The following is a 24,847-nucleotide window of genomic DNA, read 5'->3' as shown; positions in this document are numbered from 1 at the left end:
AGAGCCGAACAAAGGAGCAGGCTGCAGCAAGCCGGTAAAGTATATTGATTTGAAATTTAAAGTAGCTGGATTAGGAACACGTGTATTTTGCCTACACGCTGTTCTTTTTTGCTAAATCCTACCGGTAAGGTCCGTCGAGGAACGGTACGTCTTCTACGTTGGCCCTGATCAAGCTATGCAGAGCCTGGGGCTCAGAGCTAAGAAGGCTCGGAGCTCAGAGGCTCAAATATACGGGAGGGAAGAAATTGAATAGTTCCAGAGGGTTTTGCCAGAGTTCGCGCTGTTACCACTTTGTGTAGTACTACTTTGTAAAATAAGTTACTTTTTTAGTTACTGTGTAAAATAAGTTACTTTTTTAGTTACTTTATTTTTAAAGTTACTTTTTTAGTTACTTTGTAAAATAAGTTACTTTTTTAGTTACTTTGTAAAATAAGTTACTTTTTTAGTTACTTTATTTTTAAAGTTACTTTTTTAGTTACTTTGTAAAATAAGTAACTTTTTTAGTTACTTTGTAAAATAAGTGACTTTTTTAGTTACTTTGTAAAAGAAGTAACTTTTTTAGTTACTTTATTTTTAAAGTTACTTTTTTAGTTACTTTGTAAAATAAGTTACTTTTTTAGTTACTTTGCAAAATAAGTTACTTTTTTAGTTACTTTGCAAAATAAGTTACTTTTTTAGTTACTTTATTTTGAAAGTAACTTTTTTAGTTACTTTGTAAAATAAGTTACTTTTTTAGTTACTTTATTTTTAAAGTTACTTTTTTAGTTACTTTGTAAAATAAGTTACTTTTTTAGTTACTTTGTAAAATAAGTTACATTTTTAGTTACTTTATTTTTTAAAGTTACTTTTTTAGTTACTTTGTAAAATAAGTAACTTTTTTAGTGACTTTATTTTTAAAGTTACTTTTTTAGTTACTTTGCAAAATAAGTTACTTTTTTAGTTACTTTATTTTGAAAGTAACTTTTTTAGTTACTTTGTAAAATAAGTTACTTTTTTAGTTACTTTATTTTTAAAGTTACTTTTTTAGTTACTTTGTAAAATAAGTTACTTTTTTAGTTACTTTGTAAAATAAGTTACTTTTTTAGTTACTTTGTAAAATAAGTTACTTTTTTAGTTACTTAATTTTTAAAGTTACTTTTTTAGTTACTTTGTAAAATAAGTTACTTTTTTAGTTACTTTATTTTTAAAGTTACTTTTTTAGTTACTTTGTAAAATAAGTTACTTTTTTAGTTACTTTGCAAAATAAGTTACTATTTTAGTTACTTTATTTTTAAAGTTACTTTTTTAGTTACTTTATTTTTAAAGTTACTTTTGTAGTTACTTTGTAAAATAAGTTACTTTTTTAGTTTGCAAAATAAGTTACTTTTTTAGTTTATTTTTAAAGTTACTTTATTAGTTACTTTGTAAAATAAGTTACTTTTTTACAAAGTAACTAAAAAAGTAACTTTAAAAATAAAGTAACTAAAAAAGTAACTTCTTTTACAAAGTAACTAAAAAAGTAACTTATTTTACAAAGTAACTAAAAAAGTAACTTATTTTACAAAGTAACTAAAAAAGTAACTTTAAAAATAAAGTAACTAAAAAAGTAACTTATTTTGCAAAGTAACTAAAAAAGTAACTTATTTTACAAAGTAACTAAAAAAGTAACTTTAAAAATAAAGTAACTAAAAAAGTAACTTATTTTACAAAGTAACTAAAAAAGTAACTTTAAAAATTAAGTAACTAAAAAAGTAACTTATTTTACAAAGTAACTAAAAAAGTAACTTATTTTACAAAGTAACTAAAAAAGTAACTTATTTTACAAAGTAACTCAAAAAGTAACTTTAAAAATAAAGTAACTAAAAAAGTAACTTATTTTACAAAGTAACTAAAAAAATATATATTTTTCGACATACTATACTATGACTTTTAATTAGAATGAAGTCTCTCCTGGTTGAATGACATATGACTGTTTTCGACATGCTGTACTATGAAAAAAAATAAAGTAACTAAAAAAAGTAACTTTTAAAAGTAAATGAAAAGTAACTTTTAGAATATAGTAACTTCAAAAAAGTAACTTTAAAAATAAAGTAACTCAAAAAGTAACTTATTTTACAAAGTAACTCAAAAAGTAACTAAAAAAGTAACTTTTTTAAAAGTAACTAAAAAAGTAACTTTTTTAAAAGTAACTTAAAAGGTAACTTTTTTAAAAGTAACTTAAAAGGTAACTTTTTTAAAAGTAACTAAAAAGTAACTTTTTAAAAGGTAACTTTTTAAAAAGTAACTAAAAAGTAACTTTTTAAAAAGTAACTTAGAATATAGTAACTTAAAAGTAACTTTAAAAATAAAGTAACTACAAAACATGCTATAAATATATTTTTTCGACATTTATCTGACTTGTTGACGTCTTTTCGACATACTCTAATATTTTATTCGTTTTAGGCGCTATACTTTTCATTTTTATGATGTTTCGACATACAATATGACTTTTTTTACATTCTATACTTTGACTTTTCTTCATTACTTTGTAAAATAAGTTACTTTTTTAGTTACTTTGTAAAATAAGTTACTTTTGTAGTTACTTTGTAAAATAAGTTACTTTTTTAAAGTAACTAAAAAAGTAACTTATTTTACAAAGTAACTAATAAAGTAACTTTAAAAATAAAGTAACTAAAAAAGTAACTTATTTTGCAAACTAAAAAAGTAACTTATTTTACAAAGTAACTACAAAAGTAACTTGAAAAATAAAGTAACTAAAAAAGTAACTTATTTTGCAAAGTAACTAAAAAAGTAACTTATTTTACAAAGTAACTAAAAAAGTAACTTTAAAAATTAAGTAACTAAAAAAGTAACTTATTTTACAAAGTAACTAAAAAAGTAACTTTAAAAATTAAGTAACTAAAAAAGTAACTTATTTTACAAAGTAACTAAAAAAGTAACTTTAAAAATAAAGTAACTAAAAAAGTAACTTATTTTACAAAGTAACTAAAAAAGTAACTTTAAAAATAAAGTCACTAAAAATGTAACTTATTTTACAAAGTAACTAAAAAAGTAACTTATTTTACAAAGTAACTAAAAAAGTAACTTATTTTGCAAACTAAAAAAGTAACTTATTTTACAAAGTAACTTATTTTACAAAGTAACTAAAAAAGTAACTTTAAAAATAAAGTAACTAAAAAAGTAACTTATTTTACAAAGTAACTAAAAAAGTAACTTATTTTACAAAGTAACTAAAAAAGTAACTTTAAAAATAAAGTAACTAAAAAAGTAACTTATTTTACAAAGTAATTAAAAAAGTAACTTTAAAAATAAAGTAACTAAAAAAGTAACTTATTTTACAAAGTAACTAAAAAAGTAACTTATTTTACAAAGTAACTAAAAAAGTAACTTTAAAAATAAAGTAACTAAAAAAGTAACTTATTTTACAAAGTAACTAAAAAAGTAACTTTAAAAATAAAGTAACTAAAAAAGTAACTTATTTTACAAAGTAACTAAAAAAGTAACTTATTTTACAAAGTAACTAAAAAAGTAACTTTAAAAATAAAGTAACTAAAAAAGTAACTTATTTTACAAAGTAACTAAAAAAGTAACTTTAAAAATTAAGTAACTAAAAAAGTAACTTATTTTACAAAGTAACTAAAAAAGTAACTTATTTTACAAAGTAACTAAAAAAGTAACTTATTTTACAAAGTAACTAAAAAAGTAACTTTAAAAATAAAGTAACTAAAAAAGTAACTTATTTTACAAAGTAACTAAAAAAATATATATTTTTCGACATACTATACTATGACTTTTAATTAGAATGAAGTCTCTCCTGGTTGAATGACATATGACTGTTTTCGACATGCTGTACTATGAAAAAAAATAAAGTAACTAAAAAAAGTAACTTTTAAAAGTAAATGAAAAGTAACTTTTAGAATATAGTAACTTCAAAAAAGTAACTTTAAAAATAAAGTAACTCAAAAAGTAACTTATTTTACAAAGTAACTCAAAAAGTAACTAAAAAAGTAACTTTTTTAAAAGTAACTAAAAAAGTAACTTTTTTAAAAGTAACTTAAAAGGTAACTTTTTTAAAAGTAACTTAAAAGGTAACTTTTTTAAAAGTAACTAAAAAGTAACTTTTTAAAAGGTAACTTTTTAAAAAGTAACTAAAAAGTAACTTTTTAAAAAGTAACTTAGAATATAGTAACTTAAAAGTAACTTTAAAAATAAAGTAACTACAAAACATGCTATAAATATATTTTTTCGACATTTATCTGACTTGTTGACGTCTTTTCGACATACTCTAATATTTTATTCGTTTTAGGCGCTATACTTTTCATTTTTATGATGTTTCGACATACAATATGACTTTTTTTACATTCTATACTTTGACTTTTCTTCATTACTTTGTAAAATAAGTTACTTTTTTAGTTACTTTGTAAAATAAGTTACTTTTGTAGTTACTTTGTAAAATAAGTTACTTTTTTAAAGTAACTAAAAAAGTAACTTATTTTACAAAGTAACTAATAAAGTAACTTTAAAAATAAAGTAACTAAAAAAGTAACTTATTTTGCAAACTAAAAAAGTAACTTATTTTACAAAGTAACTACAAAAGTAACTTGAAAAATAAAGTAACTAAAAAAGTAACTTATTTTGCAAAGTAACTAAAAAAGTAACTTATTTTACAAAGTAACTAAAAAAGTAACTTTAAAAATTAAGTAACTAAAAAAGTAACTTATTTTACAAAGTAACTAAAAAAGTAACTTTAAAAATTAAGTAACTAAAAAAGTAACTTATTTTACAAAGTAACTAAAAAAGTAACTTTAAAAATAAAGTAACTAAAAAAGTAACTTATTTTACAAAGTAACTAAAAAAGTAACTTTAAAAATAAAGTCACTAAAAATGTAACTTATTTTACAAAGTAACTAAAAAAGTAACTTATTTTACAAAGTAACTAAAAAAGTAACTTTAAAAATAAAGTAACTAAAAAAGTAACTTATTTTACAAAGTAACTAAAAAAGTAACTTTAAAAATAAAGTAACTAAAAAAGTAACTTATTTTACAAAGTAACTAAAAAAGTAACTTATTTTACAAAGTAACTAAAAAAGTAACTTTAAAAATAAAGTAACTAAAAAAGTAACTTCTTTTACAAAGTAACTAATCATATGACATCATACTTAATTGATTTTTTCATAGACTATACTGACGTTTAATTGATTTTTATTGATATGATACCATAACTTTACTGTGTACCATTTACTTTACTTTACATACTATACTGTGATTTCTTTTTTTTTTTACAAACTATATGACGTATTTTCGACACCATTGTACAGCGTTTGTGCTATGAGTAACAATTGTGAAAGAAACTGGCCATACTTATTATTTGCAGTACAACTATTTATTAGAACTGGGAACTCAAACTTTTTGCAAAAACTACACACATACAGTACAAGCAAATACAATCTATTAGTGTGTTAATGTAAATACATGATCCTTGTAACTGACTAAAAGACCTTTTAAAAACACCACAAATCTTTCAGGGGCAGGTTTTTCTTTCTAGTCACTATTTAATTTGAAAAGGTAGTAAATTCTGTGAGCTCAAGTACTTTGCACAAACATTTGCTCGCCATCAAATACAACAGATCAGGTTACTCTCTATAAACACAAATCTGCTTTGGAAAAGCAAACGCATGCAGTCACTAATCTAAATATCTTCCGCTTACATATGTCCCTGTGATACACTGTGAATTCACAGGTGATTGCACTTCATTACTAGACACAAAAATGTCAAAAAATTTGAGTGTAACATTCAATCAACGGTACAAACTTCCGTTTCACAATAATAAACGACACATGCAGTCAAACACAGATCCAGTGTGAAACAGATTCACCTTCCAAGTGACTTGTAGAAATGACATATTTGTAAAAGCTGGTCACCAACAAATAATTCACAAACACCCAAAGAAGAACTCGTGTTTAATTTTGCCAAACTGATATTGAAAGTTTGACAGCACATCTTAAACTTAAACAGCCGATGGACCACAGCGGTCTCCAAAGTTCTGTTCATTGTCCATCATCAGTGTTGCATATGTATATTTAACACTGAACTAGAAACATAGACTTGACCTCACTAACTCCAACATTTGCTGATCCAGGAAGCTAAAGAACTGCAAAAGGCGACATTACTTCAAAGGTACAAAAGTAAAACCCAAAAAATATATATACCTAACTAAAATATATATACCTATATATATATACTGTATACTTATTTTGTTTGTGTATATAGCAATAGTCATCTCTAAGGATAATGTCTGGATCAGTTAGTATTAGTGGGTCAAGGTTCATGATTTGAAGGTGTGTTTAAGTGAAAAAATTTAATTCAACTTAAAAACAGACGTCAAAATAGTTCATCGGTAAAAAGTCAATCCTTAATTTCTTTTGTCTCTCCGTCCACCACGCACATTGTACAACACATACTGCACATGTCATTAAGCAGTTGTAACAAAGCAGTTTGGGACTGAAACATGATTACAGTAACATACCTACACTTTCCAACTCGCCTCGTCTAGAAACCATATGACACTAACCACTCGTCAAGAAAAAGACTCAGAGAATGAGCTTTTTGTTCTGATTGGAAGCTTCAAAATGGAATGGTTTGTCAAATGCAGTAAATATACTTCAGGTCAGGATATGCCTTACTCATGTAAGTAGAAATGTCCCCATTTAAGACTAAGAGGGTTTTGTTGTACCAAATGAAATGGTTTGCTCCTACTTGTTCTGAGGAAGGCTATCGCTAATTTGAAGAGTGACTGGGTTTCCCACTGATGTATAGCCGTAGGTCTGAGTTGACACTTTGGTTTTAAAGCTCTGCTGCCCCCCCTCAACTCTCTGCACCTCTGAGCAGTATGAAGGATTCACTTCGAGCTTTGCGTGGCTCACTTGGATGGGGACGTGTCTCTCCGTCCTGGACTGGCCTCCGCTGGCTTGGGGCACTGCAGGTGAGAAAAGGCTGCTGGAGAGATGCTCCCTGAAGCGGCCGAAGAAGCCGCTCCTCTGCCTCGGGACCATAACAGGCCGCCCCACATTGAGGAGCACCGGCTGTCCCACCGCAGACCCGCCGATCTCCCTCTGGAGCACAGAGATCTCACAGGGCTTTTCTGCAGCAGGCTTGTGGGTGCTGGTGGAACCGTAGGTCTCCCCTTCTTCTGGGATGTAATCCTCCAAGTCTTCAAGGGTCAAAACATGGCCGCCTTGTGTCAGAATCTTAGGCTCCTGCTTTCCGAGTGAGTTATGATCCTCGTCTTCATCATCGGGTTCAAAAATGATGGTTTGGTCATCATCCGGGTCCTCACTGTCCTCTTCAGCTAGAGTGAGGACAGATGAGAGCTCATGTGGCTCTCCAGCGACTCCAGAGACAGAATCAGAGGTAACACTACCCTCCTCCTCATCCCAGGAGAGCGGCTGGCTGCTGATGTCCCCCTGCAGCTGGGCCTTGGCCTGCTCCACCAGCTTGTTGTTGGAATTGTTGGTGTTTGGGTTTTCCGGTGGAGATCTTCTGGGTCTGCAGGGAGTGGTTGCACGATCAGACCCTGCCGGTGAGACGCCCCTCCTCCTGGACAGCCTGGGAGATTTATTGATCTTATACTCGATGACCTCCTCCACCTCGATCCACCTGGGCTTGCTCTCCATGACTCTGGCTTCAGCACCCTCCGGTTCAGTCACATGGAGGGTTGGGATGCCGGTCTTTCTCGGAGTGGGCACCCTTCTCGGCCTGCCTGTGGGGAGCTCTGGGGTGGAGGTCTCTGAGCGGTGGGCTCCAGCAAGAGTCAAGCCGGGGGATTTGTGCCTCCTCATACGTGGGTTCCTCACCACAGTGGTTATAGTCTCCTCACTGGTGTAAAGAGAGAGCGAGAGAGACAACACAGACATTATAAAACTAGAGTGAAAAAGCTATCAGGCTGCATGCAGTTTTCACACCAATGATTGAAGCTGATGGGCTTACATCGCCACTCATAATAAGCCAACAGTGCGAGTGACACTGATCTATGTAGGAAAAGCTCTTTCTAAGTCTGATGTTAAGTAGGCACTTCCCACATGCCACCATAACATTTGCTGCGCTGCATAATGTGTGTGTTGCTACAGAAGGAATACAAATGCTGTGTGAGGAGCTGCAGTAATAAAAGCTGCCGGTTAAAGAAGACAGCACCCTGGTGAGGAGAGCCCATCCTTTCATCACCCTTGTGTCAGAATCCCCATGCTTTAAATACTACACAACGATGCATACACGAGGCCACAGAGAGAAGCACACACACATGCAAAATAACTATAAATCATCTTTAAGTACATTTCATCTTCTCGCTAGCAATATCTACACAGCGAGACCAAAAATAAAACATTCAATGCATCTGTATTACAGAGACTGCAGAGGAAATCTATCCTGAAACAAATACCTTTAACGATTCTTAATTTTTGACACATGATCTCAGAGTTGGATACAAAGCTCTTTCTTATAGTCTAAGTGACATTTATTACCGAATTACTTAACATGTAATGCACAGAGGAGTTGTCGAGAGGATGAACTGATGTCCAACCAGGCGACAGACATGCTGCAGGCACAAAGTACATGGCTAAATATAAAGTATAAAAATATGCCTGTTCACTTACATGATGATGGTTTTCTTTGGTATCCTCGTCTCCTGTTCAGTAACTATGGGTGGAAGCAGAATAAATGAGATTTAACAGACAAAATGAAGCGAAGCGCAAACAATAGTCACATCTAGAGAACAAGATGCACGAGACGATTATGCATCTTTAACATCTGCATTAAAAGCAATGTTATTCAGAAGCTAAAAATATGTGCATATTATACAAATAGTCTCGAGAGAGTCTGCTTGTGTGAGGGTTGAGTCAGTGCTCCTACCTTCGATAGTGATGGCCTGCTCACTATGTGTGCTGCGAGCCACAGCAGAGGGTGGAACGAGATCAGCAGCACACTTGGCGCCGCCCAGACGGTTAGACAACTGGCAAAAGCAGAGAATATATTTTTAGAGCCTCAGAGATGAGTTATTGTTGCTAATTGATATCAACTGTACTAGAGTCAAGATTTATACTTTTCTTCGTATACGTATTAATTGAATAACACTCTCACAAAGTTTGTGATTCAAGTATGAATTTTTGAATGTCGACCAACCTCGCACTCATAGTGTCCGAGGTCTCTCTCTGTCAGGTTCTTTATCACCAAGACCAGAACTCCAGTGCGGAGCTCGCTGTAGGTCTGATACTTTTCCTGGTCAGTCAGCAGCCTGCCATCTTTGAACCACCTTGATAAATAAACACAGCCAGGGACGAGAAAAAGAGGTAAACACAGAGGGAAACGGGAGTTTCAAAGGACACCTTCTGAATTTAATAAAAATGTTCGGCAAATCTCATACCTGATCTTGGGGTTGGGGGCGCTCTGTATGACGCAGGTGAACTGAGTGTCCTCACCGGCAACAAATATAGCATTCCTCATTTTGTTCACAAAACGAGGAGGCACTACAAGAAATATGTCGAAATATAATCCATGTTTAAATACTGGTTTCACAAAAATCTATTAATTCCAAAAGGTTGAAGGCTGAAGTACAGTGTGACTAATTATTGACATTTATAAATTAAAGCATTCACTATCGCACCGTACATGTGCGCCACTTACCCTGAACGGTGATCTTGCCGAGAGTGCTGGCATTGCCAGCTGAGCTTGTGGCTAAGCACATATACTGGCCGGAATCATCTGCTGTCATGTTATCCAAGATCAGTGTGCAGGAACCATCCAGATCCTCAATGATGATGTGATGAGGATCTGCCTCCACAGTACGTCCATCTACATCCATCAAGTAAACACGGCATTGATGAAACACATGTAGCCTCGCATACTTTTTGTCTCCAAGTGTAATGTACCTTTGCTCCCCATTTGTCTGTACAGTTTATTGTCCAATAGAGCAAATTCATTTTAAAAAATGACGTACCCTTGTACCAAGTGACCGCTGGTTTGGGTACACCAGTGACTTTGCAGGCCAGCTTAACAGTCTGTCCCAGCTCTGCTATGCAGTTTGCCAGAATTTCATCAAAGTCAGGAGGACCTGTAAAAGGAGATTAATCAGGAAAAGTAGTGTTTGAAAGTGGGAGAATATCAAAAATACATTTTGAGTGGTAAAATAAAGAATAAGATGCAGAAAAGAAAATTGACTGTGTGTGTGTGTTCCACTCACTCCACGCAGGCGTGCTGTATCGCTGCTGCAGTTCTCTGAAGTCTCTCAGCCACGAGTTCTTGATGGTAACAGTTCGGGCCTGCAATGTGTATTTCCTCACAGAGTCCTCACGTTCATGCCAGATCTCAAAGGCACGGTCGTCGCCCTCCACTGTCTCATTCACGTCAATGTTATTCAGCTGCAACAGGATGGAGAATAACAGAAAACATCATTTAAGCTGGTGATCAGGAAAGGTGGCGATAAAGAAGTTGTGATTATATTAAACGTCTCACCTTCATCATGTTCTTAAAAGCATATGCTTGTGTGTCAGTGTTACTGTCTCTCTTGGGTTTGCAGATTATACAGTAGTTCTTAAACAGGAACACGTGGCGGTTGTGACCTCTAGAGGACGACCTAATTCCCGGAGCCCCTTCCCACACTTGGAAGGGTCCCTGGTTTCAAAAAGGGAAAAAAGAAAATCTGTATATTTTCTACAATCAAACAAACACAATCATGCCTGTAATCACAGTATTAAACAAACTCCACCTACCTGTCTCATTGGCTCTCCTAATACTTCCAGTGTGGCAGGATAGTTGTCAATCATGGAGACCTGGTGGGTATTCTCAGAACGCTGAGGGAGTGCAGACACCATGGCATAAGCTTCTTCCAGTAGGCAGCAGTTCTGGCCATTTTTTGCCTTGTTTCTGATGAGCTCCTGAAGATGTCAGAGGAGAGACTTCAATAAAACTGCAGTGGCAGAGATACAGGTCTAAAAGCACATGTCTTACACATGCAATCGATGTATTCCGATCTGTAATGCAGATAACGGAACCTCAAAGGTTCATGGATATCGTGGAGTCAAAGGTGTTACCTTGAGGGCGGCCTTGTACTTCTGAATCCTCTCCAGTGGCTGTTGGAGGCTGGCGTTGATGCTGCGTACTGGGGGGTCTGCAGGGTCTGCACTGGCTTTCACTTTCTCTGTGTACTCCTACAATGTAACCAAGGGAAGACTTTTAAATTCAAATATTTATGCTGGTCCAGAGTCCTTTCACAGTCACCCTTATGACAAAGTATTTACAAGTTAGCAAACACAAGTATAGAAGAGTAAAAAGACATAACAATTTTAAATACGCACTGCATATCCCACAGCACCGCAACAACAGTTGCGCTGTTACCTTGAAGAAGCGGTGAACAGCCTTGTCACTGACAGCAGATTCAGCCTGACTCTGACCTACAAGATACTGGAGGTACTTCTCAAAGCCCTCCTTATTCTTCAGGAAGCACATGGCTACATCATCATCTGTGTCACAGTCGTTCAACTTTGGAAGGAATCCCCTAAAAACAAAAAAATTGTTGGGAAAGAATTGCATTGAGTATCTTACTGTAAACCTCACTCGTCTGTGATGTTCTTCACTTTCTTTATAAAACAAATATCTGACTAAGATGACAAGGCGTCAAGAGGTGAGCTCACTTGCTATGGAAGGACTTGATATCATCAATGTTCCTGAATATGGCTTCCTTCTGGCTGCTGACATCAGGTGGTGCGTCAGGGTTGTCGGCATGCTTCAGGTGATGGGAGGTAAAGAAGTCTATCTCCTTTACAAACTCGGATTCACTGATCATCAGGTCTTGGATGAGTTGGCTAGGGACATGAAATAATAGTTGGTTATGATACATCCTTTAGTTCCAGTATTCTGTAAGTGAGTGTAGATATACTTAACTTACAACAACTTCCTCTTGTATTCACCCTCAGACATCTCCTCTACATTTGACTCTGGAAGGTCACTCGTATCCACAGAGAGCTGGAACAATACATATTTTTACTATTAATTTCAAAATGTTCAAAGGGCCTCAAGACAATGAAGTAATAATTGTGTAAAAAAGTTTAGATGTTATGTTGATGGATAAGTGGCTTTAGTTTTAAGACGCACTTTGAGTTTCTTGTCCAGGTAGGCAGGTGAGACCCAGCCTTGACGGGACGGTGTAGTTTTGGAGGGTTTGGTCCGGACTAGCCATTTGAGTGGATGAGCTGAGTCCAAAACCTCAACATACTGTCCCTCCTTTAGAGAGATGGATTCTTTGCTCGCTAACGTGGGGTTGTAGTCAGCCGTTGCCACGTAGATGTCAAACATCTGAAAAAATATGATAACATTAAACTTGTGAATCTATCCTTTACCAGATTACATTTTGAATTGATACCTGCTTTCCCCCTATAATATATCAAACAAAAACAAACACTGAAGTTTATAAGTCTGGACAACAATATATCATACAGATCATTTCTATACATCTCACCTCTCCCCTGGCATCCCCCTCATCGGATTCAGAGGAGGAGTCAGCGATGAGAGAGGGAGGACGAGAGCGACCGTGATGAGGTGATGGAGAAGGGGTCTTGGTCTCATCGTCACTGTCCACACCTGGTACGCGTAATGAAGCTGAGGCAACAAGGACAGAGGGAGGTGATCAGAGGAAGACGGATCAGTTGTGCAAAGAAGTAGAGCACGTCCAATTAAAATAACTAAGGAAGGGATTATCATACTTTGGTAGCAGCTATTAGTGCTCAGTGTCAGAGCATGACGGAGGCTTGGATCAGTCAACTCAAAGTCACATCTAAAGCACTAAACTCACTCTTTGCTGCCATCTACTGGTGCTTTATTTACTTGGTAATGTTCGTCTAAACATTTAAATCATTAGCCCTATAATTCATTTAAAATTTTTATTTTAAATTACATTTTTGTGATGTAAAGGGAAAAAAAAGGAAGAACAAAAATCCACAACAATCATTTCATTCTAAATGCTTTGCTGTGTGTTAGTATTGTGACGACATGCGAGAAAAAGTTACAGTACAGCAGATTATCTGAGCTCTACACACACATGCCTGGCGGTGAGCATGTATTCAGACTTCACAGACATTTAAAATCTATTTGAAATCAATTCAAATTAGGCGTTTCAGCAATTATAATGCTGACACAGGAAAAGAGGAAACTGTTGTGGATGCACCTTCACATATAATAATTGTTTTTTTCCTGTATGTAAAAGGTAATGTTGTTAAAAAAATGTTTCCACAAGTTACCTGTATCTATAACTCAATGGGGAAATGTATATTAACTGTAAAGCTGATGCACTTGGGATACATACTGGTAGTTTTGGGCCAAGATTTCATCCACTGGAGCACTTCATGATTCTGTAAGCTGTCTGAATAACAAATTAATGGTTGGATGAGAATTTGTATTGATTGGATAGCTAAACTGATGGATGTAAAAAGGTGGTGAAGAAATGACGTCTGTATGAAGTAATGAGAAGTCAATGTGGCTCAAACATGCTGAAAAACAAGCACCCAGAAGAGCGGGAAAGGAACACTCCTCCGTCAAGTTTGGTGTCAACGTCAAATCTGTTGGTTGGTGAATTCAAATTCAAGAATTGAAGAGCTAAAGCATTCACATTAAACAGCCTCGCACAATTCTTGAATAATCAGAGTGAATTCACCGAATATCCTGATTGGCGAGTTACAAAAGACCACAGAAGCACCGTATCCAACATAACGTGTGGATTACTTGTATACTTTCAGCATCTTTAGCGTAAGCACCTAGCAAAGACATTCATGGCAGCCTGCACGTCTCATATGCAGTGTCACACAATTACTACACAGTCTAATTTAGCAAAGGGATCGGCAACCTGCACATTTTTATTCCCTTCACACACACGCACCACACCGGGTGATTTAAGGCGTCCTCAGCATTTAAATCACCCGATATAGTATGGATCGAGAACCTATGTAGTTTTGGGAGCCTTTGGCCTTGGTTGCTTGTCTCTGACCTTATGTGTTTTATCTGGTCACAGTTAGCTTGCTGCATGTATGATGACGACAGAATGAATCATTTCACACTGAACAACAGCATCTGGGATATCATCCCACCTTTAAACTAAGGGTACCTATCAGGGATGGATTAGTTAGTTGTGCATGCAGGTGTTTATCTTTTTACAAAGTGTGGAGCTGAAACATCTTTCTGTGTTTTTAAGTCTGTGTTTCTAAGCTTGTGAATTTACAAGTTTACATTTACAAGTGAATGCTAAATGTGATGCTATCCCATTACTTAAAGCAACGGGCATGCTGTCATACTTTGTCTGCAGTAAAATGTTTACAAAGTCATTGATTTATCTTGGTTTGAACCAGATTTGAATAAACCTGGTTGTGTTAAACTAAACTTGGTTTGTAGAAAGACATGAATCAACTGTTTAGGTTAACATAAGTCAAGTTTTACTGTAAATTCAGATTTCTGGAATAGTAACATTGTAGAAAGTACTTTGAACTGTAACTAGAATTTCTTTCAAATTAAAATAAAATAATTCAACATTGGTCCATAACATAAACTTACCTTGTGTAAACTTTGCTGATACCATTTCAGTGATCTGGGAGGTGAGTTTCATGAGGAATTCCTCTGAACCCACTTCACCTAGGTAGGATATTTTACTCTCTTAAAGCACACGCAAAGAAGAAAGGACACCATCAATATTGCAGTATTGATTACTACAAATAATTTGTTACTATGAATAACAAAAGATATAAATGCCAGTGTACAAGATGATATGTCTCACCTTTTGCTCTGCCAGCTTCCTCCTCTGGAGCACTAACTGTAATTCCAAGAACCCTGAGGAGAGTAAATGTTACATTTTCGTTTCACATATGCATCTGTATAAAATATACTGTGCATACATGTTTGTTTTAATGTGTAAAAACTCACTCTGAGGCTTTGGTCTCCTGCTTTGGTTGTGGTGCTAGGGATGAGGGGTAGAAACACAAATATACAATTAAGATCAAACCCAGGAGAGAAACTGTAAGACGTTTTTCACTCTACAAAGTGCCTTCTAGTTCATGAATATATATAAAAGTCAATATAATTTCTACAAAGAGTGCCTGTGTGACTTTGCTTTCCTTACCGTCATCAACCTCGAGGTGGGCAGTGCAGATGGACTGTCCGGCTCTATTTGTTGCAATGCAGGTGTAGGCGCCAGTGTATTCTGTGCCCACGTCCATCAAGATGAGGCTGTGCTGGCGCCCCGAGCTTGCTATTTTGTATCCTTTGGTATCAGGCTTGATCCACAGGACATCTTCCATTGACTCCTCCTTCAGCCATGAGACCAGAGGAGTGGGGGAGCCTGAAAAAGTCACAGGGAGTATTGAGAATGTGCAACATAATATGAAATGTTTTGGATGTCCCCAGATTACTGTAGGTTTCAAAGGATGTTAAAACAATGGCACAGTCAATTTAACAAACCTTCTACTTTGACAGACAGAGTGATGCTGGTTCCTTGTTTCACCTTCCTGTTGCTGAACCTTTCAATGAAGCGGGGTGGCACCAGGGGCACCTTAGGGTCTGGGAAAGTATAGTGTAAAACACAAGCACAGTCACTTATAACAACTGCTAACTACTCCTAACTAGAGTAACTGTGCCAAGTTTGTTGGATAAATGTCGAATTACCTCTTTTATCTTGTGGCATCATCTCCCCTGGACCTGCAAAATATAGTTGTTACTGTATCTGTATCTAAACTGCATTTTTTAAAGATCAAAGTCATCTATAAATACGGTATGCTCTTTTTGCGTAGGCAACAATTGAGGTGTTTGCATACATACTCAGAACGATCAGGCGGGCAGAGGAGTAAGCAGAACCAGCTGCGTTGCTGATGTAAGCAGAGTACTCCCCCATATCCTCTTTCTTCACCTCCAGGATCTCCACGCCATGAACATCTCTCTCTGCCAGCAACAGAATCCTCTCTGAAGATCGCAGAGGGTGGCCATCTTTGAACCAGTATATTCTGGGTTTGGGGAAGCCTGGAAGACAATAGGAATTTCAGAAAAAACAATATTTTTAGTCATAGGTGTTTTTTTCGGTTGACATTATTTTCTGAAGACAGCTCAAATTAGCTGTAACTTACTCTTCACTTTGAGCTGCATCTTTGCAATAGGTGAACCTGGACTGACATGAACATCGTGAAGCTCGTCCACAACTTGTGGTAGCTGATCATCTTCAGCTACAGACTCAAATGTCTCAGTTTCCCTGGACGAGGGAAGGAGAACAGCACACCTCAAGAATTCAGTACGTATTCATATTATAACATGCATTTATCAATGTATTTTTAAAACACCATAATACACCATTCATAGTAAATTCACCTGGACATGTAGCCCTTGGCACTGACATAGGAAGATGTCTCAGTGGCATCAGCAGCAGTGTCATAATCTGAGCTGCACGACACTGATGGAAAAGATTGATACTCAACATTAATCAGGGACATTGTGTGTCGATACGTGTGATATCGTGAGTCTTTTGAGTTGAAGACTATGTCTACATTAGGCTTCTTATTTAAACTCAGGTCACTTTTGTAACAAAGTCTCATAGTGAGGACATTTTTAAGTCGGGTTAGTTTGTTGCTTTTTCAAGATGCTAATTTAAGAGTTTTGTTTCAATTTAAGAGGTTAACTATTGAATCGATACAGGTGCAATAATGTAATATGTTGGTGGATCTACTTTCCATAAAATCAGTACTTCCGCTTCAGTTATAAATTACTGACATTTCCCAGAGTGTTGTGCCTCAATGTGCCTCAACTTCATTTGCTGCAGCTAGATGTTGGTTTCATGTGTAGCAGGAAAGAGAAAAATATATATCAATAGAAAAAGCAAGAGAATGAGATGGATTAGTAAAAAAAAAAACACGCGATGCACCCCTTCATCACCTTGTGTTTTGTACTACTGCTACAGTTTATGGACAACTTGCTACATTTTATTGTCCTATTTTTCTATTAGTATTTCTCTTGTATCAATGCTAAATGTAGACAAAATCTATTGGGAATCTAAAGGAATGACAACACAGTCGTGATGTTTCTACTGTCCATGTCATAGCTGTACTGGAAATATGTCGAGGTTTCTAACCCAAGATGTCATATTGTGTTCATTTGGCCAGTTTTCCACAAAGGAAAGAAAGCTGCACCACCGAGGAAAAACAAATTTGCACTAAATACAGATGAAAGACAGATGAATACAAAGACAACAATCTTTCGCCTTCAGTCAGAGGAAATGTAGTTGAGTAATTCTCAAGCCAAGGTACTCACAAGCATTTGTAAAACAAACGTGTGCGTGGTGCATGTTATTTATGTTTACTCACTGTCAACCCTGAGTTCAGCCTTAGTGGCTGCGATGCCGCTGCTGTTCTCAGCTGTGCAACGATAGACACCCATGTCAGTGGGCAGCACAGTGGTGATGATGAGTTGGTGGCAGCCCTCCTGGTCTTCATTGATCATGTAATGGTCATTCTCCTCCAGCAATTTGCCGTCCTTATTCCAGCGGACGGTGGGAGTGGGCTTGCCAATCACAACGCAGTCAAAGCTGACTGGATAACCATCTGGAACATCCTGACTTTGTAGCTCTGTCAAGAAGACCGGGGCAGCTGGGTAACAAGAGAAAATAGTCAGAGAATCACAAAGTTAAAAATGAGAACATAAATCTTTTGAATCATATATATATATATATGTGTAAATGTATCAGCAAGCACTAAAGTAAGCACAAAACGGGACAGAAAGCTGAATGTGGAAAACAAGGGACTTCCGGTTTTTAATAACTAAAGGATGCCTAACAAGTAAGCAACAGCAGAACATCATGTGAATTATTCAAATGTGTCAGTCTTCCTTTGTATGATAAGGATTTTTTTTTAAATATACATGTTTATCTTACAATATTGCTTGTTTTAAAATGAATCTATTAATGATTTAGAAAGTGTGTACAAATTGTGTATTGATCCTAACGGCCACTTCCATGCGTTTCTTACCTTGGGCTCCAGCCATAAATGCAGGGGGCTGTCTATCTTGTGTGGGGGTCTGTGTGCCATCTTGTGTGTAGCCCATCTTTCTAATTCGCAGCTCCACTTTGAGAGGCCCTGCCTCCAGGATGGTGGTCTCCACAGGAACCCCGTGGATTGTAAACATCTCCTGGAACCTCTTTGAGGCAACATCAGCCTCTGACCGTGAGTCAAAGCGAATGTAGATGTAACTGTCATCCTCTCTGTAAGAGTGGGGGTCTGGAGGACACAGGTCTCCTTCATCCGCACTGAGAAACGGTTCTTCCTCAACATTTGGTGGGAGACGTGTGCGAAACAGGCGCCGGAGACGTCTGCTTGCCTGCCTCAGTGAGTCATCCATCTCACTTCCTGAGGAGCTCTCAGGCTCGCTGTCAGCACTGTAGCCCACGGTCAGCGGCCGTCGCCCAGATGATTCTCTCACCGTTCCTACTGTGACCTTACCACTGTGAGAAGTGACTCCAAACTTGTTGGTGACCTCACAAGTGTAAACCCCAGTATCCTTTGTGGTGATGGCAGTGATGACCAGTGAGCAAGTACCATCATTGTAGATATCAATATGGTTGTGCTTGCCATCCTGCAGTGGTTCTCCATCCTTCAGCCACCGCATCTTATCAGGTTTACCCTCTGCCACACATTCTAGATGAATGGTGCCATTAGGTTCTTTAGTCTGGTCTTTGAAGGCCTCTTTAAAGACAGGTCGCATGTCCCTGCGGGCTTTGTAGCCCTTGAAGGCAGCTTGAATCTTAATGGCAGCATCTCTGAGCTCAGGCTCATCCTCTTTAGTGATCTCCATGACGTTAGTCTCTTCTGCAGGAACCTGTTTTCCATCCGTCTGCTGAATTGTAGTTGTTTCCACTTTAGTATGCCGCACTGTTCTCTGCTCTGCCATCTGGAAATTTTCAAAGAACCTCTCAGTGGTCATAGTCTTTGCCTCATTGGTCGCTGTGACAGTAGACATGCTGCTCTTCTTGAGGTAGGAGGTGAGCGTTGAACCCCCAGGAACAGACTCATTCTCAGAGCTGGTGTACAATTTGGACTCTGTCTGCTTCTTAGACACAGTGGTCTGCCCTTGCTCTCCTGATTTTATTTCCACTTTCTCAGCAGACTTCACATCTTTCTGCACCGATTTACTTTGACCACCAACAACCTCCTCCGGTTGTTCAGTGATGGAGTCCAGAGTTGGCTCTCGACTCATGCGCCGTTTCTTGGCCGATTCCTCCCATAGCTCATGGACATCACCTTCTTCAGCAGCTTCTGGAGGCAGACTGGGTTGCCCCATCATCTCAGTCTCTCCCTGTTTTACCTCTATACCTATAACCACAATGAAGTTTTGATGTTTCTATGTTGTTATAGAAGTTACTGTCAGTACCCACACAGCATAAAACCTACTAAACCCTGTTATTTAAAACTGTGGAGCTGTCTAAATATGAAAACAAAATAAATGTCATCATTTTAGGTAAATAAAAGCACAACAATGTACCGTAAAGCCAAAAAGGGTTTTGATCTCATATCTCCATCTTGTGTAAAACACTGAAGTTAACGGAGCAATAATAAGCAAAGTGCCCTGGCAAACGAGCAAACTCAAGTACACCATTTCATAAACTAAACCACACATCCACTCACCAAGCTGCACCGTCTGAGGCAACTCAACAGGCTCTCCAGTCCCAGCTCTGCTGTTGGCTGCCACTCTAAACCTGTAGTCGCTCCCCGGGATAAGATTTTCAACCACAAACTCTGTGTTGCACACAGGTTCAGAATGACATGGAAGCCATAGGGCACTGTCTGCCAGCCGCATCTCCACCCTGTAGCCCAGAAGGGGACTCCCTCCATCATGTAAAGGAGTGAACCAAGAGAGGGTGACCGACTTCTCAGTCTTACTGAGGACCTCTGCGTCCTCTGGAGGATCAGGTACAGCTGTTAAGAGGGAGAGAAGCAGGCGTTAGATGCTTCTATGAACAATTAAGAACTAAACAGATTGCAATGGTTATCGTTCATTCTCTGTTTTCTACAGTATCAAGACTATCGCTCTATCATGTTACATAGTGGAATTGCCAGGCAGAGCACATTACTGGAATACATTAGTAAGTGGAATAATTAACTTAGAGACGCATGGTTACGTGTATAGCCTTGTGATTTTCTTCAAACACTTACTGATAATGGTGAGCTTGGCCAAAGAGAGAGCATCTCTTGCAGCAAATGTAATTTCCTGCTGTGGCAAAAGAGGTGCCTGTCTCAGGACGAGGCGATACGAACATCCGTCAGCCCTCATAGCCCAGAGGCCACTGGACTTGATCTCAACACCATTAGCATACCAGGCTACTTCTGCCACGGGGACAGGCTCGGTGAGCTCAACACAAAACTCAACCTTCTCTCCCACTGCAGCCACTTTGTCCTCCAGAGCCTTCACAACATCCAGCTGCCAGCCTTATAGGAAAAAATTGACCGGATGAAATGTAGGTTTATTATACTAGAATGCATAATTCAGGAGAAATAATGCCATGAATGCAAACTTCAAAGTCTTGAAGCTTTGGATGACTCACCTTTGACAGAGAGTTGGGCAGATGTGGATGCTGTGCCAGCTTTGAAGGTTACTGCACAACTGTCTTTCACTCTCAACTCTTTCAGCAGCAGCAGATGACGACGACCACTCTCAAACGTCACAATTTCAGCATTAGGGGACTCCTTAACTGGTTTCCCATCGAGGAACCAGCGGCAATCTTTGCTCTCAGGACGAGAGATGGCACACTCAAACAGCGCTTCGCCTCCATCAAAGGTTTCTACATTCTCCAGGCCCTGGACAATGTCAATGGGTTTGCCTGTAAAGAAAACAAAGAAGCACAATATAAAAAACTAGATTTTAAGAAGACTGCAATATTTCGGACGTTAAATAATTTGTCAACAAAGGGCACATCATTTATGATGGTCAGCAACAGATCAGTTTATGTGGCCACATATAGTAATTATGGGACTTAAGGGAGCAGAGGAGACTCCCTAGAGGTTGGTGCTTTTTCCATGTGGAAGGAAGCTCACCTTCCACGTAAAGTGAAGCGACCACGCAGATCCCCTCTGCCTCACAGGAGTATGTGCCCCTGTCCTCAGCAGACACACGGCTAATGTACAAGCGTGCCACATTCCAGTCCTGCTCCACTAACACCCTTCGGCCATCAGGCTGCAATGGCTGCCCGTCTTTTTTCCACTGAGCCTTGACTGGCCGTGAGTACTGGCAGATGAACTCAGCCGGTTGGTTCTCAAGCACCCGAAGGTCCTCCATCTCGCTCACCACTTCAACTGTGGGATCTGAGGTTGGGGGGCAGGGGTCATAGGGTGAGGGCTTGGCCATTAGATGTAAGGATAAGTGAAGGATATGTCGACAGACATTTGGGCTTTATAACCCCCAAAAGAATGTTGAAGTGATATTCATGTGTGAGTGATTATTAATGTGTTTTTATGGATTGTCCAGGACAAATTGTATGTGCTATGGTACAGTATCTTATAAATTAAAATATAAGATGCTATTTTACTGTCCATTGTGACCACTGTGTTATCTTATATGAGCTCTGAAAATGACTAGGGGGTCAAAAAGCCCAACCATCAAGTTTCAGGTTAATGGTCACAATCCACGCAGCTGATGAGAAGGGGAGGGGGGGAGTGGATAAAAATACTAAACTCATAAGTTAGGTTCAGGGAGGTTAGCGGTTTTAGTGCTTAAAGGTTAAGGGCAGGGCTTGGTGGGATGGGATGGTGGAGGTAAATGGAGTATGAGTGTTCAACAGCAGCCGGCCGTCATGGATGGGTGGAGCAGCACTTTCCTAACACATCGTTTCTGTTCACACTTTTCAGTGTTTTACTAACTCTGTACAATATAACTCGGATCAAATCTTAGCATCACCAAAATCAAGCCGACTGTATGTTTTCTCTCAATCCAACCACCATATTTGTATGATTCATCATTTACATTAGCCATACATTCAGGGCTGCCCATTAAACCACATAATAATCACGATCATGCTTTTGACTCCAACCAATAAACTTGAACAAGTGCCAATTGACAATTTAAGAGTGTGTGGTCTTAAATAATGACTCGGGGGATCCCAATCACAGACGGATGTTTCCAGCATGCAGTGAATAACAGATCTTTTCTTCCCAAACACGTTTGGCTAAAGCGTCACTAGCGATCATAACACTTGGCAGTATTCAGTGCATCTCTGAAATGCAGCTGACAACGTACAAATGCTGCCGATCTGCCAGTGAGGTAACTGACACAGTCGTTCACTGGCACAGTCGTTCACCATCCATGAGTGTTCCTCCAATAGGCACCAGTCCTTTGTTTTTGAATACTATACCTTGATTTGGTGACACTATAAAGAAAAGACTTGGCCAAATGGAGCCAATGGAATGCTAGCGGATTGTGTTTCCCCATATATTTTTGGTGGGTTGCGGCTGGGTCTGAAATGTAACAGGCCATTCATGTGAACCAAAGGACAATGGTTCATACACATTGAACAGGAAATTGCGAAACTGCAGGAAGACATCAGAGACGTCAGTCAAGCAGCAGCTCCCAACTAGCCACCAGGACTGCTAACCTTAACAATAGATTGACCTCGGATTAGCTCGAGTCACGGCTGTACAATAACAGCCCTGACTATCTTCTGTTGACAACAGTTAACGACTGAGTGAGTGTTTACGTATCCACAAGTTGTATACGGTCTGGGTGTTCAATTGTATTTATGTTTTCAAGAAGACATCCTGATTATATGTCATACCTTATTTTGATGAAAAGATTTGAACAATTAGAGGGAGCAACGGTTAAAGAGATATTAAACTGCTTTGTTCCCCAAAATGGATGAACAGTTGTGAGTAACAATTGTGATCTCAAAAGTGAGAAACATTAATCGTGATTATCATTGATTTTTTTGATTTCTGCAGCCCAAAATACAGCACATAAGAAGGATTCACAAAGAATCCAAAGGAGGAGCAGAAATAAAATGTCTCTCAATCTATTTCTTTTTTTAAATTAATTGCTGATAATTTCTTTTCACCAGCATATCTGACTCCAGGTTTTTAGATGTTTAGGTTTGTTGAGTCCTTTGAGTAGTACTCAAATAAAACGTTGCTGTGGTGCTGCACCCAGTGGTATGTTTTGGTTGTATCAAAGCATACAGCATGGAACTATCTACTGCTTTGTTATTATTAATGGAATGAGGAACAATGCTGCTCATGCATGATGAAGCACTGAAATGCACTGAAACAATGAATCTATTCATGAACTTCAAACTTTTAAAGGAACCCTGCAGAACACATAATTCATGGTATATTCACTTGTTCTTAAAGAAGAATTTCTCCACATATAATTGAGTTAATGCCGATCATTCAGCAACCTTGGATTGAAATAAAGCTCCAAATACTACGTTTATAAGATTTGAAATGTAGAATTACAATTCTGCAGGGTCTGCTGCTAAGAAGGAGTATCTTTATAATGTGATACCTTTGACTAAGAGCTTGGCTGTTTCTATTAAACTGCCAGCATTGAAGGTGACAGTGCCAGAGTCATCTGTGGCCAGGTTCTTTAAGGTGAGCGTGTGGATGTGGCCTTCGCTCAGCTCTATCTCACTAAAGGGGCTGTTCTCCAGCAAGGTGCCATCCAGCCACCACTGCACCTGGCCAGGTGCCCTACCAGACAGCTGGCAGGAGAAGGTTGCCCATTCCCCAACAAAGACGTCGATGGTCTTAAGACCACACACTATGAAGACTTCTTTTACTGTTGAGTGAAAAAATATACATATGCATACACTGAGCCTCTAACTTACTCATTGTCAGCAATATATCAACTTTACAGAGAAACATATCATAAAAGATTGACCAGATAGGACACCATGCAACATCCACAGTTTACAAAGACGTAGGCCAGTCCTAAAAACATACCTACTAATCTACTTGAAAGAATAAATTCTAGAATACGTTCAGAATTAAACTTATCAGCCTTAAGAACACTCAAAGATAGAGGAAACAGTATAAATAGGCTACCTTGCACTGCCAAAGAAGCTGTGGTGAGCTGGTCTCCTGCATCACAGGTGTAGTAGCCACTGTCCTCAGGCTCCAGGTTCCGTAAAAAGAGCTCTTGAATGCACCCTTCCTGCCTCATCTCACAATTCTTACCAGGATGGAGGACTGTGCCTCCTTTCCTCCACTCAACACGAACACATGGCTTAGACAGCTCGCAGTGCAGGGTAACATCATCACCCTCTGTGGCGTCCAGGTTCTTGAGCTCTTTGTGGAAGAACACTGGGGCACCTGGTCAGAATTTAAAATGGGGAAGTTTGGCATCAGATGTTGAGATGACAAGACAACCATCTCTTTAGACAAACGTTTAGCTGATGCACAGTGATGCCAGACTGGGTCTGTGGTTGAGGGAAGCGGAAGTTCAAGAATAGTTCCGCTAATCATTTCAATCCTATCTCGGTCCACATTCTCGAATCTGATCAACAGGAAAAATATTTTTGTACAGGCGGCATCGTTCTTTACCTTCCACAGTCAAGGTGACGTCACACTGTGCATCTCCGGTGTCACAAGTGTACGTTCCTGAGTCCTCAGGCACCAGGTTGTGGATACAAAGCTGGTGGAATGCTCCGTTGTTCCTCAGGTCATACTTGAGACCAGCTCGGATGGCCACGTTGTTTCTGATCCAGGTGACAGTGGCCGTGGCTTCAGAGACGGTGCAGGCCAGAGTGACAGCTTCACCCTCTACTGCCACGGTGTTGTGTGGCTTCTCTAGTATTAGCACTGTAAATATGGGAAACCCAAAACT

The 24,847-nt window shown here is 37.8% G+C and overlaps 1 protein-coding gene across 1 annotated transcript in view; it reads right to left on the bottom strand.

Annotated features, from left to right (window-relative positions):
- Positions 1-5,340: 5,340 nt before the first annotated feature.
- obscnb (obscurin, cytoskeletal calmodulin and titin-interacting RhoGEF b) overlaps positions 5,341-24,847 on the bottom strand; it is a 54,964-nt gene continuing 35,457 nt past the window's right edge. Inside the window, exons 51-83 of the mRNA XM_076098604.1 lie at positions 24,565-24,822; positions 24,067-24,333; positions 20,583-20,858; positions 20,194-20,466; positions 19,666-19,956; positions 18,013-19,353; positions 17,353-17,634; positions 16,364-16,445; positions 16,126-16,247; positions 15,824-16,021; positions 15,671-15,703; positions 15,467-15,565; positions 15,129-15,347; positions 14,933-14,966; positions 14,787-14,839; positions 14,567-14,665; positions 13,329-13,385; positions 12,486-12,625; positions 12,122-12,322; positions 11,916-11,992; positions 11,662-11,832; positions 11,366-11,525; positions 11,062-11,178; positions 10,741-10,905; positions 10,484-10,642; positions 10,212-10,389; positions 9,969-10,082; positions 9,656-9,823; positions 9,396-9,498; positions 9,155-9,284; positions 8,885-8,984; positions 8,629-8,671; positions 5,341-7,855 (exon numbers count right to left, since the gene is read on the bottom strand). Coding sequence (XP_075954719.1) covers positions 6,733-7,855; positions 8,629-8,671; positions 8,885-8,984; positions 9,155-9,284; positions 9,396-9,498; positions 9,656-9,823; positions 9,969-10,082; positions 10,212-10,389; positions 10,484-10,642; positions 10,741-10,905; positions 11,062-11,178; positions 11,366-11,525; positions 11,662-11,832; positions 11,916-11,992; positions 12,122-12,322; positions 12,486-12,625; positions 13,329-13,385; positions 14,567-14,665; positions 14,787-14,839; positions 14,933-14,966; positions 15,129-15,347; positions 15,467-15,565; positions 15,671-15,703; positions 15,824-16,021; positions 16,126-16,247; positions 16,364-16,445; positions 17,353-17,634; positions 18,013-19,353; positions 19,666-19,956; positions 20,194-20,466; positions 20,583-20,858; positions 24,067-24,333; positions 24,565-24,822 — 7,133 coding nt within the window. The 3' untranslated portion in view covers positions 5,341-6,732. The remainder of the gene's footprint in view (positions 7,856-8,628; positions 8,672-8,884; positions 8,985-9,154; positions 9,285-9,395; positions 9,499-9,655; positions 9,824-9,968; positions 10,083-10,211; positions 10,390-10,483; positions 10,643-10,740; positions 10,906-11,061; positions 11,179-11,365; positions 11,526-11,661; positions 11,833-11,915; positions 11,993-12,121; positions 12,323-12,485; positions 12,626-13,328; positions 13,386-14,566; positions 14,666-14,786; positions 14,840-14,932; positions 14,967-15,128; positions 15,348-15,466; positions 15,566-15,670; positions 15,704-15,823; positions 16,022-16,125; positions 16,248-16,363; positions 16,446-17,352; positions 17,635-18,012; positions 19,354-19,665; positions 19,957-20,193; positions 20,467-20,582; positions 20,859-24,066; positions 24,334-24,564; positions 24,823-24,847) is intronic.

The sequence above is a fragment of the Anarhichas minor genome, unplaced genomic scaffold (assembly GCF_050575085.1).
Source record: "Anarhichas minor isolate MPS153535 unplaced genomic scaffold, ASM5057508v1 ptg000024l, whole genome shotgun sequence".
Taxonomy (NCBI): Eukaryota; Metazoa; Chordata; class Actinopteri; order Perciformes; family Anarhichadidae; genus Anarhichas; species Anarhichas minor.
The sequence above is the reverse complement of the archived record's forward strand: the minus strand, read 5'-3'. Positions and strand labels throughout refer to the sequence as shown.